The sequence below is a fragment of the Vanessa tameamea genome, chromosome 14 (assembly GCF_037043105.1).
Source record: "Vanessa tameamea isolate UH-Manoa-2023 chromosome 14, ilVanTame1 primary haplotype, whole genome shotgun sequence".
Taxonomy (NCBI): domain Eukaryota; kingdom Metazoa; phylum Arthropoda; class Insecta; order Lepidoptera; family Nymphalidae; genus Vanessa; species Vanessa tameamea.
The window spans coordinates 2,625,004-2,639,535 of NC_087322.1; the positions used below are offsets into that span (position 1 = coordinate 2,625,004).

At 31.0% G+C, this 14,532-nt stretch overlaps 1 protein-coding gene across 1 annotated transcript; it reads left to right on the forward strand.

Moving 5' to 3' along the window:
* The first annotated feature begins 7,370 nt into the window (after nucleotides 1-7,370).
* On the forward strand, nucleotides 7,371-13,424 carry LOC113398596 (serine protease snake-like). The gene is made up of 8 exons (XM_026637403.2): nucleotides 7,371-7,522; nucleotides 8,491-8,595; nucleotides 9,230-9,286; nucleotides 9,982-10,043; nucleotides 10,431-10,598; nucleotides 12,182-12,395; nucleotides 12,759-12,916; nucleotides 13,002-13,424. Exons 1-8 carry the CDS (start codon nucleotides 7,474-7,476, stop codon nucleotides 13,221-13,223), a joined length of 1,035 nt encoding a protein of 344 aa, XP_026493188.2. The 5' UTR covers nucleotides 7,371-7,473; the 3' UTR covers nucleotides 13,224-13,424.
* Nucleotides 13,425-14,532: the final 1,108 nt, after the last annotated feature.

Consider the following 14,532-nt stretch of genomic DNA (forward strand, 5'->3'; position numbering starts at 1 on the left):
TTGAATTATAAAATGAAATGAAGCAGATTGCATATAACATATGTTATAATTAATATGATTTGTAATTTATATTAAACTATGTACTTATATGTTATTATAAATATATTATAGTTATAATAAATATGTCAATACATATGTCGGTATATTTTGTTTCGGTCACCCATTTTTAAGACTAATCATTCAAAAAAATAATCTGTTTACCGTTTTTATTCGAAAACATTGGAATGTATAATAAAATAATAGATAAAAAATCAATAAAATAATTTATAATTTATTGCGTTTAGTCGTAGTTTCAAGTTACATATAATATGTTTAACTTTGTCTAGCACGCAGTTTCACACGTGTCATTCGCATTAAGAGTATGAAACAACACTGGTCTACAAAATTCAAACCTTATTTTGCATTAATCCGACGATAACGACCTCCATGGTCGAATAGTGTGTACACCGGTTTAATGGGTACGCCACTCCGAGGTCCCGGGTTCGATTCCCGGCCTAGTCGATGTAGAAAAAGTTCATAAGTTTTCTATGTTGTCTTGGGTCTGGGTATTTGTGGTACCGTCGTTACTTCTGATTTTCCATAACACAAGTCCTTTAGCTACTTACATTGGGATCAGAGTAATGTATGTGATCTTGTCCAATATTTATTATTTATTTATTTACAGCATTAATCCAATTAAGTATCTTAAATATATATATATTGCGCATTTCAAAAATAGATCAGTATGGCCCCGAATGAAATGAAAAAGCTGTGAACGTTCTTTATAAAGACATTCTGTAGTATAATTAGTATCAGCATTGCACCGTGCGAAGCCAGAGCGAGTCGCTAGTATAATTATTCTATCTACACTTAGATAGTACTTATTTATTGTAAAATAAATAGTTAAGACTTTCGTCAATATTTGGCTTCTCGTATGAGCCGTTTATGTCTCCAGGAGTAATCAGCTAATATTTCCGGACACCATTTCCGTTGATAACGTTTCTTTATTAAGGAAATGTCCTGCAATCTTTCACATTGTAGGTAACTTACAGTGATCATTCAGCTTCTGTTCAACGATTTTATCTTTCATCAGTTTATTTCTATTGACCAACTAATATTCCAATATTCCTCTTTAAGTTTTTGTAAATATACCGATATTTCATGTTTTCTATTGTGTGGTAATAAGCGACGTCAAAGAAAAAAAGCCAATTGATTGTGTTGATCACGAAAGGCGTTTATTTAAGCTAAAACATTAAGGATTTTACAGTAAACCTCTTGATCTATTTTATTCATACATAAATCAAAAAAGTAACAGGATTATATTACATTTTTTACATTAAAACAAAATATATGTAATAAAGAATTTTGAATTGTACTATTTTTCTTATGCTAAAAGTAATAATTATATTGCATTATGTTGGTAATTATGACGATAAAACAATGTAAAACAACTGACACCATTTTTTTAATAGTTGGAGTCTCCCTTCGGGATGTTTTACAAAAACATATACTTACAGTTGAGTCAAAATCTGTTTACAAAAACATTGTGTATGTTTACAATAATATAGATCATTTGTAATAAACTGTGGCCATCAAACTGTAAATACTGTGAATAAGTTAAATTTACGACACCTAACAACGTTGGAAGTTTCTATGAACTCGTCACTGTTATTTTTAACTCGGCTTTATAAAAAAATTAAGTCTCATGTAAATTGTCCCAGTAACATCTAATATTGAAATATAAACATATATATACCTAGCATAATTGATTGATTGAGCAGTATTTTATGGTATTTGGTCCTAAACTTATTAATTGATTTGATTCAAACTCTTCGGGGATTACGAAGGAAGACCTGCTGGAGATGTTTTTGTGGCGATGTTAACAATTTGCTTCTTATATGGCTTTGAGCACTCAGTATCTGTATGTATTTATTTGACACATTTGCTATGCTCCAGTCACTTTTTGGTAATTTTGATTTTAGCATTTAGTACACTTTCTCATTTTAATAATTCAATAAAAATGAGGATTACAAATATATCAGGGTAATTAATATATTATATGGAATTTAGAATCGAAGCGGCTGTAGATGTTTTGATTCTAGAATCTAGAACATTATACAGATATCGATCATCTATTGAGATAAACTATTGACGCCAACGTTTTCGTTAAATCGAGGAGCCGCAAGGCATTGGCGTGGTAGTATTTTATCGGCAAGAATAATAAACTCGATAAAAGAAAAAAAAAATTACGAAAGGCCACCGAAATCGAATGAACGTTTATTTTTTGTCTTTGTTATTGTACAAAAAAGGAATTTCGCAATAGAAGGTACTATTCCTAATATTTTCTTATATACGCATCTATACTAATATTATCAAAGCGAAAATAACTCTGTCTATTACTTCTTGCGGTTAAGGTGCTGAACCGATTTAGATAATATTGGTATGGGGATAGTTTAAATCGCAGGACAAAGGCTACTTTTTATAATTCACCCTTCAAGGTATTATGGTTTATTTACTATACGACTAGCTAAAGTTTTATTAATGTCGCTCGGGTAAAGCCGCAGGCTCAGCAAGAATGTACAATACGAGTTTGCGAGATTCAACGAGACATTGTCTACCAATAATGCCATATATGTATATTCACTGTCCTCAGATAACACAAACCGAATCTTAACAGCAAAATTAACATGCATCATAGCACCTACTTTTCAAACAATGTGGCAATGTCTGCCTAAAACAAAATCCATGCATAGTCAGACTTAAAAATGACACGGCACTTATATAAAAACATATTTCAGTGATAAATAGTTTTGCATCAAAACTTTTAATGTAAAAATTCCTATATTAGCAATAGATGATAAACTTATTTATTTAGTAACTTTTTTATAAAATTATTGTAGTGAATAAAAATTTATCATAATGTTAAATTCAAAAATCTTTTTTTAGTATCATATTATCAAAAAGTAAAATTTGTTAATTGTATTTAGAAGGTTATCTCCGGAACTAATCCAATTATAAAATTGTTTTCACTAGAAGATAGCCACATTGTTAATGAGTGATGTATTATAGTAAATAAATTATATTTATATATTAGGTATATAGGTACTGTGTTATTGAATACAGATTTTAACCGAATCTTAATTAATAATAATGAATTATACTGTACAATTAATATTACATTATTGTATTCATACGGACAAATTAATAACGATGTTATTGTATTTTGAAGATTGTTAGTTTGAGTGCTTCTCGATGGATTTTACATTTTATGTATCTTTGAATGAATATAATTTTGTTTAAAGACAAAGTGCTTAGAAAAGCCTCCTTGAATGAAGTTTATTTTGAATATTTTAAATTTTGTAGCTCCAATTTATAAATCAATTGTAAAATAAAATTTTAAAAGAGAGGTGATAGGGCTTTGCACCTGCCCGTCTTGGTAGGTACCACCCAATCGTCAAATATTCTACCACCAAACCACCCAAAGACCAGCCTTATATCGCATCTCAAGTTTTACGATACTTATTAAATATAGATAAATAAAACCAATTAAATAATTCAGTGCTCTGAATAATTCTTAATGTTCCTTGTGCCCTGTGAAGTGAGAATGGAGATCATTTAACCCATTATTTTCGTAGAATTAGAGAAAGGCCTTAAATTATTTTGCCATGATTCTATCAAATATAAAAGTTTAAGAAAAGGATTATCCGAAAGATTTTTTCGTATGTTTTTGGCTCAGTAACATCTAAACCTTTACGTTACTTTTTATCAATTATAGTTTTTTAACATTTGAAATAATAATTGTATGCAAATTTGCGAACGGGATTTTGGAATGATGATCGAACCGATGAACAAATATATTTGGAATAAAATGTTGTAGATCTCACGCGGTGTTTGTGATCAGAATAGGCTCACTACTTACTGCCATGGCTTTCGTCGGTTTTATTTTATTTATTTTTATTTAATTTGATAATAATCATCGTCGTTTACACGTTAAATGTGATCCGTACTGATATTTAAAAAAAAATTGAACTTATACACATATCCCCACCTCGGCTGGCCGGCCTTTGCCGTCATCGTTTGTACGCTATCATAACATCATTTAAATGATCGGCATCTCTTTACAAAGCTTTAAACTTCTTTATACTATTTATCACACAATGCAGCCCCGATCCCTAACCATCTGTCTCATAACAAAAAAGTGGAGAACGCGTTAAATTAATGGTACCATTATCTTGAATCATGCGCCAGTGACGTCAACGACAACGATATACGTCACATGCCGTCAATATGCCGCTAGGCTATTCCCAACATCAACTTAGGATGACCAATGTACATTTCTAAATCACGTGCAACACCAATTATTAGGAAATTGTATTGGAATTGTACTGATGTATAATTCCAAGCTATTCCACTAACATAATCTGCGCGCTAATCTGCATAGGATTAAGTTGCAATAACATTTATGTTTCAATACGTATTCCAATAAATTGAAATAACAAATGAAACAAAACAAAATGGAAACAAAGTACGCTTAATACAAGTAAGTTCTAAGAAGCATTTTTAAATCGCCATTTTGCAAGATTAATTAAATGTTAAGCTCCCACCAGAACGTATTATCGATTCTACCGCGTTGGACGGGCACAAAACTTAGTAGGTATTGCATTATACAGCGTGTATTTTAATTATTTATTAACAATGAAATAATGTTTTTCTTAATTAAAAATTAATGAATATTAATTCCATGATTTTGATATCTACACATTATATATTTCCCCTTTTAATTTTTTTTTATTGATTATGATGATAACGATGTCGGCCGGCCAACTACGCAGGACATAGGTATTATAGGTTATTTTTTTGGCATAGGTTGGTGGACGTTAATGGGCTACCTGATAATAAGTGGTAACCGCCCATAGACAATGGCGTTGTAAGAAATATTAACCATTCCTTACATCGCCAATGCACCACCAACCTTGGAAAATAAAATGTTATGTTCCATGTGCCTGTAGTTACACTGACCCTTCAAATCGCAACGAAACAATGGTGAGTACTGTTATTTGGTAGAATATCTGATGAGTGGGTAGTCTCTATCCAGACAGGCTTCAAACTCAACCATCAAGAAAAAAGCCCTACCACCAAGAATTATTAGCGGAAACACAGGTGCACTCTGTATTCCCTAGCTCTAATAATCCGCTAGGACGGCAAATACGACACCAAAGGGTTTCAGTGCTTGAGACACGGAGATGTACCCATTTGCATCTTCCAGAGTGCGTGGTGCTTCTGAGAATTTTTCGATAGAAAACCCCAATAACTTTTTCATCAGCTCCAACTCGGGCTTGAATCCAGGACCTTGGGATCTGCGGCCTAATCTAGTCACTAGACCAACGAGGCAGTGATTTTTTTACTATTATAAAAGTTATAAATTAATTAACAAACATTAACACTCGAAAATATCATATCCGATGTTATTGATAACTCGTAAAATAAGATGAAAACGCTAATGTAATTTTAAACTAATGAGGACTGGATAAAGTGTACCGAATTTTAACATTATCGTCACAAATAATAACTCCAATATTTTAACATCCAGACATATCATTCGGGTAAATTCTTGTAATAGATGATGAATAAAAAAGTTCCCTCTGAACGTTTCAGTAAAGTTAGTCGTCTTCGTTACGTCCCTCAACTTTTCTTGTTAGGCCCGACAAGCCCAGAGAGGAGTTATAACAGGCCCTCTCGCGTTTATGGCAGTACTCCCAAATACTTCGAGGTCTCGCTTTTACAACGGTAATATTATTAATGATCGATCATTATTAGTAAACCAAATATTTAAATATATATAAATATATATATAAGATATACTTCTTTCAATAATATCTAATACAGACATTATAAAGGCTAAAATTAATAATAAGTCACGTTGTTTTAATAGTTGTCGCCCTTGCGTGCGGCTTCGCTCGGATTTTCGGGCTATTCCTAAGCCTATTCCTAAGCCTAGCCCTTCCTTGGGATTCAAGCTTGCTTCATACCAAATTAAATTAAATTTGGTTCAATGATTTTGGGTGTGAAAAAACAACAGACATACAGACCGAGTTACTTTCGCATTTATAATATATCCATCGAATATTCAAAGATTAAATTTCATCCATTTGTTCGTTCATTTTCATTTCTATAAGTGCTGCTGCAATTTTAGTCTATCTTTTATGATGTTTTTGTCAAATTTGTACTTGTTTCTTATATAATCAAATTGACGAAATCCCATTAAATAAAACGAATCCTTAAAAAAAATATTTTTCACTAAACATATTTGTAATCTTTTAAAAACCACTTTCACTTACTAACTGTAAAAGTCCTTAGTAGAGTAATATCAACTAAACTGGACCCTTCGAGGGGAAAATAAAGGCAGAAAGCAATTATGTACCCTCGTCCAAGGTTGTCAAAATCTGAAACGATTAAAGCGATTTTCGCTCCCCGTGAAATACGAAAACCCCGTTTAGTATCCCCATTGTTTTAACGTTCAGTTCATCCTTCGAGTTCTGTATTTCGTTTGTCTGCTATAAATTAGTTTTTTTCTCTGCCAATGGCAATTCAAAAGGAGATTACCCCGTTTTTACATTCTAAGGAACGGAACCTAAGTTTTAGCGCTTATCACATTTTAAATAGTACAAAACAAATTAAATGAAAAATCAAACAAATAGACGTTGTTAACTAAAATATATTTAGTAAAATTCTTATTTTATAGTAGCGAAAGTTTTCTGAAGACCTCGTGTTTATTTACCTACAAATCGAGAAGCAAGCCACTTATTTCTAAAACTTGTGAATGACAACCTCAAGTTTGTAAATATTGCACTGCTGCGCAAAATATACATATTAACAAAGTATACGAAGGTACTTTGTTAACATTCTGTGGTAGGCCACACTTTATTACTACTGTAAAAGAAAGTTATTTGTTAATTAACTGCTGCTAGTTATTTGTACGGTGTGTTTATATAAGTTGTATGTATCACTCTCGAAATCAATTAATAACGTATTTCTTTATTGGTTAAGTTAAGAATTAAAGTAAAACAAAACAGTAATGTAAGATAATGTTATAACAATGTTCCCGGTTCCAGCGTATCCAGAAGAGAACTTAAATTTCCCGCCAATGTTTTCTTTTTTTTTTTTTAATGTTGCCCGCTTCAAAAATCGTAGCGACAACACTACACTATCTTCCGCACACGAATTATTCATTTTACATTGATTATGTAATTAGGATACTATTCAATATTGTGCTACATAAAACTTTAAACTACGCACCTTATATGGTGCGATGCCTATATACAGAGCACATTTTTCCTCAATAACTAACAAACCCAACGGAAATTACTACAGTTTTAGTATTCAGATTCATCATTTCAAACATAATATATATAAATGTCCTGATCATAATAATCAACTAAATAAAACAGTTTGAGGTTGACAGTCGGACAGGACAGTTTATTAGACGTTTGAAAAATGTTGTTTAACTTTTGTGTTGTGTTTATTTTAATAATCATTTCCTCAGGTTAGTTTATATTAATTACTAATTTTTCTTTATTTGTTTTTAAGCTAAACATTTAAACTATCATTCGGACGTTTCAAATTAGTATTTATTATTTTATAATAATTTAGTATTTATTATTTTATAATAATTTTAAGATTGTATACATCGACGTTCTTTTAGTATTACAATACTACCTTCTATCAAAATATATCTAATTGTCCTTTCATATTTTCGTGATAAGATTGGAAGTTTTTTTAATGATTTGCTTAAAAATTATCATGACTTTAAATCTATTTATCATTTAATTTATATTGCACAACCCAAAAAAGAAATCTATATATTTTCTTAGTTTGAATGTCCAGAGAAATTAAAATTAATTTTGTTTCTAATGTTGCATTTTCCTTAAATTATTGGCGCGTTCTGCGGTCTGCTACATGAATTTCGTCAGAAAGCGCATCACAAGATAAATGAGGACATTGACTATAAACTTTAACCGTTTGTATTGACATTTTAAAATGAAAGAAAATAGATATAAAGCTGTGGATAGAATACCTATGTGAAGCTTCAGAAATAAGCATGTGTCCAACGAAACACGAAAATGCATATGAATCCGATAATTTAATTGAAGCAGAGTAATTAGCTCTAAAGGGAAAGAAGATCTTAGCACTACAGTGCCACATTTATGAGCAGTTTTTTTTTGTATACGCCGACCGGAAGGCAATGACTCCACTCCACCTGATGGTAAGAGGTAGTGGAGTAAGGAGAATGAACTACACTAGTCGCCCTCGCCATACCGGCCCGCAAGATGCCTCTTCACGCCTCGTTTGAAGGCTATAAGAGGAGAGTGTGCTGATAGAGAATGTTTCACAATTGTATTTTATGTATACGTAGCTTAAAACTCTGACAATACATGATTAAAAACTCGTAATTTCAGACATCATGTTTTATGCCAGTGTCGACTACATATATATATTTTTATAATGTTTCAGAAATCGTCACATCTTTCGGTCGATCCCAAAAAAAACAAACCTGTAAGAAATATACACCAAAAATGCCAAATTACGATATGTATAACATTAGAGTGAGCGAACGCAGTAAGTATTGACTGTAAATTATTTTGTGGGAACTAAGATGTACACCGGTTCATATGGCGGTACCAGATTATTATTAAAAGAGCCTACCAACCCACCTAAACGAGTCAAACACGGACCTTCTGACTTTGTTTAAGTGCATATATACTTTGATTTTAATAATATATTTTTAGCTTCAACAAAATATATTCATCCATATTGGAATTCGTTTACTTTTATTTATTTACGTGGTACGAAGCAAAGTTGAACTCCAAGGGGGTTTTTATGCCTAATATCCAACTACTTTTCTATGCCTAATATCCGAGGAGCGATCCCTAAAACGCGAGCGTGGCCGCGGACGACAACTAGAATAATTAATAACTTTATAACGACTTGACCGATTGAACTGAGATAGTAGTCTCTAGTCAAGGTATTAACATTTTCTGAAATAGAGATACATATGTTGAATGGTGAAAGAGGAAAAGTAAGCAAACTAATAGTTCATATAGCTTACATATAATACAACCTTGTACTTCAAACAACATTACCGCAATATATTATAAATTTTGTAATAACATTTTGGTGTTTTTGTTTATATTTTCATATATTTTGCAATGTTTTCTATAAATAAAATTAATTATTTTTTATTTTTGTTTAGAATGCCAGGAGTATCTCTGGAAAATGGATGAACGGGAGCAAATAAAAAAACACGCATGTATGTTATGAAGTATTTATTGAATTTACAAATACAACATCAATACATTTTCGTATCTATTAAAATTGTTGATATGATGATGAAACGTGACCCTCTCGAGCGAGACTGCACGAGTTATTCGCGTGGTACACTATAATAAAAATTCTCTGCCCAAGCACAAGCTTAATCTCTATTCCCTCACTCTGATCATCTAATCTTTCTCTCCAATTGGAAATTCGATTAGCTAACTACTACTTTTATATAATTTGTAATAATATTCTTAAGTACATGAACTTGTGCCAAATTAATGGTGGAAGCAATTAGAACTAAAACTTAGATCACGAGTTGAAATCTAGGCAATCTAACTTTCCAAGTAATACATTTGTAATTATAATTCATATCATGCTCGTCCTTGAAGAAAAACATTATATGAGCCCGCTGTATTGGATGCAAAACATGTGCGCGACGCTGCAGTTTCAACCCACACTGGAGCAGCGTTACATAATATTTTCCTAAAATACTACAAGGGGAGACTTTTGTCCAGCAGCAGAAATATCACGAGATGTCACTTTTTAAATTATTTAAATGCAAAATTTTTCATGTACCAATAACGTAATCCAGATAAAATTTTCGACTAAAACTGTATTTCATGTATTATTATTATTTAGATTATATTTCTTTAGAATGTTAAAAAAGTAATAATTACATAATTACAGGTAGAAGAAATTATTTTGTAATAAGAGGTGCAAGAACGAAACCAGCAGAATATCCACATATGGTAAGTAAAAACCATTGGAAGAACTGTTAGACCGCATTTATTTATTTACACCTCGTTAATTTTTTTTTATAAAAACACTATAAAGTGAATGTGCCTTTTCTTCAGTTTGATGGCACTTTTATTTGCTCAACTTGATCGCATTGACATTTGCAGTAATTAGTCCGAATATGACAATATATTTATATTTGGAATATCCGTACAAATATATAAATAAATCAAAAAAATTGGTTTTATTTCCTAGATTACCCTAGAGCCCGATTCAGAGCTTACTTTTATATACCATATAAAGATTAATATTGTTAACATTTTACCGTTACTTCAGAATATATTATTAATTGAAATAACACTCGATTTTAACATACCGTAACAACATTTCTTTTCTACCAGGGCGCCTTGGGTTGGATGACTTTCGACGATTCTTGGATATTTCTCTGCGGTTCTTCGTTGATCAGTGAAAAATTTGTGTTAACTGTAGCTCATTGTACGAAAACAAAAAACGTTGCCGTAAAACATGTTCATCCCAAAATTGTTAGACTGGGAGTAACAGATATTTATGTAAGTATTTGCTATATATATAGCTTTTTAAGTATTGTTTAGGCAATTGAGAAAAGATGTAGCTTATACTGCAAAAAGTATAAGCTACATCGTACTACTTATTTATTTATTTATTTTATTTATTTATTTATTTATTTATTTGAACACCAACAAAGTACACACTGATACATGACAGCACACAGTTCATAAAATAAAAAAATAAAAGAAGTGGTACCTCAATTACAGGTGATAACTGCATGAACAGTAAGGCAACATATACATTAAAGCACAAAAAAAAAAAAAACAAATAAAAGACTAATCAAAATTTCAAGTTACAAAACAAAAAAAAAACAAAACCATGAATAAAAAATTAATAAACTAAAATAAAACTAATAATGAAAACTAATATGGATAATTAAGTATTACTTATTAATGGCATTATGGACCTTCTAAATTTAAATATATTGTTGGCAAAGATGTTTACATCCTTGTCCATGTCTACGCAATTAAAGGTCTTTAATATTCTATTTATAGGTGAATTATGTCCTAGGTTCGATTTTGAAGCTTTAGTTTTAAACAATTTACGCCTGTTCAAGCGTAAGCATTTTGTGGGCGCGGAAATGCAGATGAGTGACAGTAGTTTTGGACAGTCCAAAATGCCATTAATGAGTTTATACATAAAAAGGCTATCCAGCAAGCATCTTCGATCAGCAAGCGATTTCATTTTAAAATGTATTAACCTATCTTTATAGTTTGGTATTTTTTTAGCCAAACCGTTTTTATAACATAGATGCCACAAGAAACGTTTCTGAACACTTTCTAATCTTTTGGAATAAACATCATAGAAGGGATTCCATACAACACTGCAGTACTCCAGTCCGCTGCGGACAAAAGCATTATATAAAGTAATTAGGGTGGTTGGGTTTTTTAAGTCCTTACAATTACGCAATAAAAAGCCCAAATTTTTAAAAGCCCTCCTACTGATTGCGTCGACATGCAAATGGAAACGTAATTTATGATCGAGAATGACTCCGAGATCTCGAACCTCACTATGTTCTTGAAGCGTTGAGTTCTTTAGTTTATATGATCTCTGTGAAATCGTTTTGAGTCTATTGAAGCACACTAAGCTACACTTATCAACATTGAGACTCATGCCGTTATCTTCACACCATGTATTTAAGCAAACTACGCCAATATTATGCTAACCTCGGGATCTGAGATGGTTAAAAATTAGTACATTTACCGTAACATATTTACATTTAAATCATACAAAACATAGTAGTTTATCGTGATATATTTGTATTTTTTTTTTACACTATTGGTTGTGTAAATAGATTACCTGATAGTAAGTGCTCACCATTGCCAATATATTATATTGTCGCTGTAAGATTTTTTTTTCCTTATATCGTCTAGGAACTATGGAAACTAAGATGTTATGCCTCTTTCTAGTTAAATTGACTCACTCACCCTTTAAACCGAAACATAACAATACTAATGCTTGCTATTTGGCAGTCGAATATGATGAATGGATACCTACCCAAACTCGCTAGCACAAGGCTCTACCGACAAGTATACAAGCTACATGATATTTCTATTAATTTTAGAATTCAAGCAACGAAACTCCAATGGATGTCGAAATTAAGAAAATAATACTTCATCCTCGATATGATCCTCCGAAAAAATACTACGATGTTGCTCTTTTGGAGCTAAAGACTGAAGTCCAATTTACGAAATTTATCCAGCCAGCTTGTTTGTGGAGCAAACCTTATAATTACCCAGAAAAGGAACTCACTGTTACCGGTTGGGGAGCTTTTGATAGTAAGTTCTCATTGACTTATTTATTCGATCATGAAAAAAAATATTATCAACTTTATCTCTTCATCATAGTGGTAACAACTGTTGATATTTAATGGCTTAGATATAGAATGTGTTTGAATTGAAACTTCAGTTGGTCTTCTCTACGAAATATTTCATAGAATAACATACCCGAAGAAGAATAGGTTCTGGTCATTCAAAAATACATGCACATTAGTAAAATAATTATAATTAGTATTAAAATAATACTAAATTGTTCATGCTGTTGTAAATATTTTTTTATAATACTGTGAATTAATCGAATATAACGTACGCAAATATCTCTTTAAATACTAAGCCTTATTACAATGCATTTAATATTTACAGACGCTAATAAGTTTTCACATAAACTTCTGTATGCGAAATTGGACTTATTTCATCCAAAACTTTGTGATAATTCAGTTTTGAATAATAGAAATTGGTGGGGAACGTCTAATCAACAATTGTGTGCTGGCAAATCGGATGGCAGTGTAGACACATGCTTTGTAAGTAGTCTTATATAAATTAAAAGAATATATATATCATTAACAATTACTATGTTCTATTAAATTAATTTTAACATTATTTTAGGGTGATTCAGGTGGTCCATTACAATTCAAATTGTATGAAACAAAAAAAGAGGGCACCATGCATATGGTTATGGGCATAACATCATTTGGTTCAGCTAAATGTGCTCAAAAGGGCATTCCCGCTGTATATACTAATGTAGCTACTTTTATAAATTGGATTGAAAGACATGTATGGCCACAAGTAAGGGTTCGTTCTTCAAGTCGTATAATTTTCAGAGAATGACTTATATCTAAAAAATGTCATAAAAACAAATTAATCCAATTAATTAAACAACTATCGTCCACCATTTCGAATTTCAAAGACTGCTATATTAAGACCATAGCCTACGATTCTTAAGGAACTCAAGCAGATCGTGTATATGCTAAGGTCTTTACTACGTACTATATTATTTATTAAAGAAATAAACAAGGATAATGAATAAATTCCTCTATCTGTTGCTTCTTTGTCGAGTTTAAAATAATAATTTTTATTAGTAATGATTATTCATCCTTCAATTATTTATGTTTAAAACATTATTTAATGTTTGTATTTTATAATCAGCTATAAATAAACGGGTATAATTTTTAAAATATATCGATATTTTGTTTGTTTTTTTTTCACACACTCGATAATATTTTTATCTTAAAAATTAAATATAAGATCAGAATTGTTGAGACTAATTTTTTTTAACTCTTTTTAGGTAATTTAAAACTTATTCCGCTATTTAATTAATGAAACAATATATTACGAGAAATTTATATTTAGCTCGCATAAAGTGTATCGCTGAATTCTAGTCAATCCTTAGGGATCAATATTAGGTCAACAATATTTTGTTCCTTTTATAAATAATAATAGTTAATGTGAACTAAGGGCTTAATGTCTGATAACAATTGACATCTTATATATGAAAAAGGCAAATGGGATAATGTTAACTCAGCTGCTTTTCAGGCAAATAATGGGGAAACTTTAGTAGATATACCAACATTTTAGAAAAGTCCGTACAGGCAGCATATTAGACCTTGTCACTTAACTTAGTAAATAATAACCAGAAAAAAATTGTAAATAGTTCTTAGTAAATGACTTTACCTCGTTCTAATTCAACGAATAACCATATAAAGTTATCGGTTCATTTAATTACAGAAATTAAATTTATTTTCTTAAGTTATTGACGCAAATAACGTGTTAATTTTGAGATAAACAATCTTTCCTTTAATTCAACAGGAAAACTTCAATCATTCGAAAGGAATGGCACAGCAGTGATCATTGTCAGTTTTTCTTTTTAGTTTTATTTATTGTACTAACACTAGGATAAGAAAATTATTACTGACAAAATGAGCATATAGTCTGAAATTAATTATTTATTATTAAATAAATTTTAGTATCAAGTAATTAATATTAAAAACTACTGATTCTAACTGATTCATTTATGTGATGGAATACAACTGTCACATAATGCTCCCATGCTAAATACTTACTTATATCTCGTGCTCCTCCTCTCCCTTTGAGGAGAAGATTTGGAGCAAATTCAACCACGATACTCCATTGCGGGTTG

What these genes read in the sequence shown, in the direction of transcription:
- LOC113398596 (XM_026637403.2), top strand. Translation starts at nt 7,474, where the DNA reads ATGTTGTTTAACTTTTGTGTTGTGTTTATTTTAATAATCATTTCCTCA. An exon ending in TGGGAGTAACAGATATTTAT is followed by an intron (nt 10,599 to 12,181) that starts GTAAGTATTTGC and finishes TATTAATTTTAG; the next exon opens with AATTCAAGCAACGAAACTCC. An exon ending in GCAGTGTAGACACATGCTTT is followed by an intron (nt 12,917 to 13,001) that starts GTAAGTAGTCTT and finishes ACATTATTTTAG; the next exon opens with GGTGATTCAGGTGGTCCATT.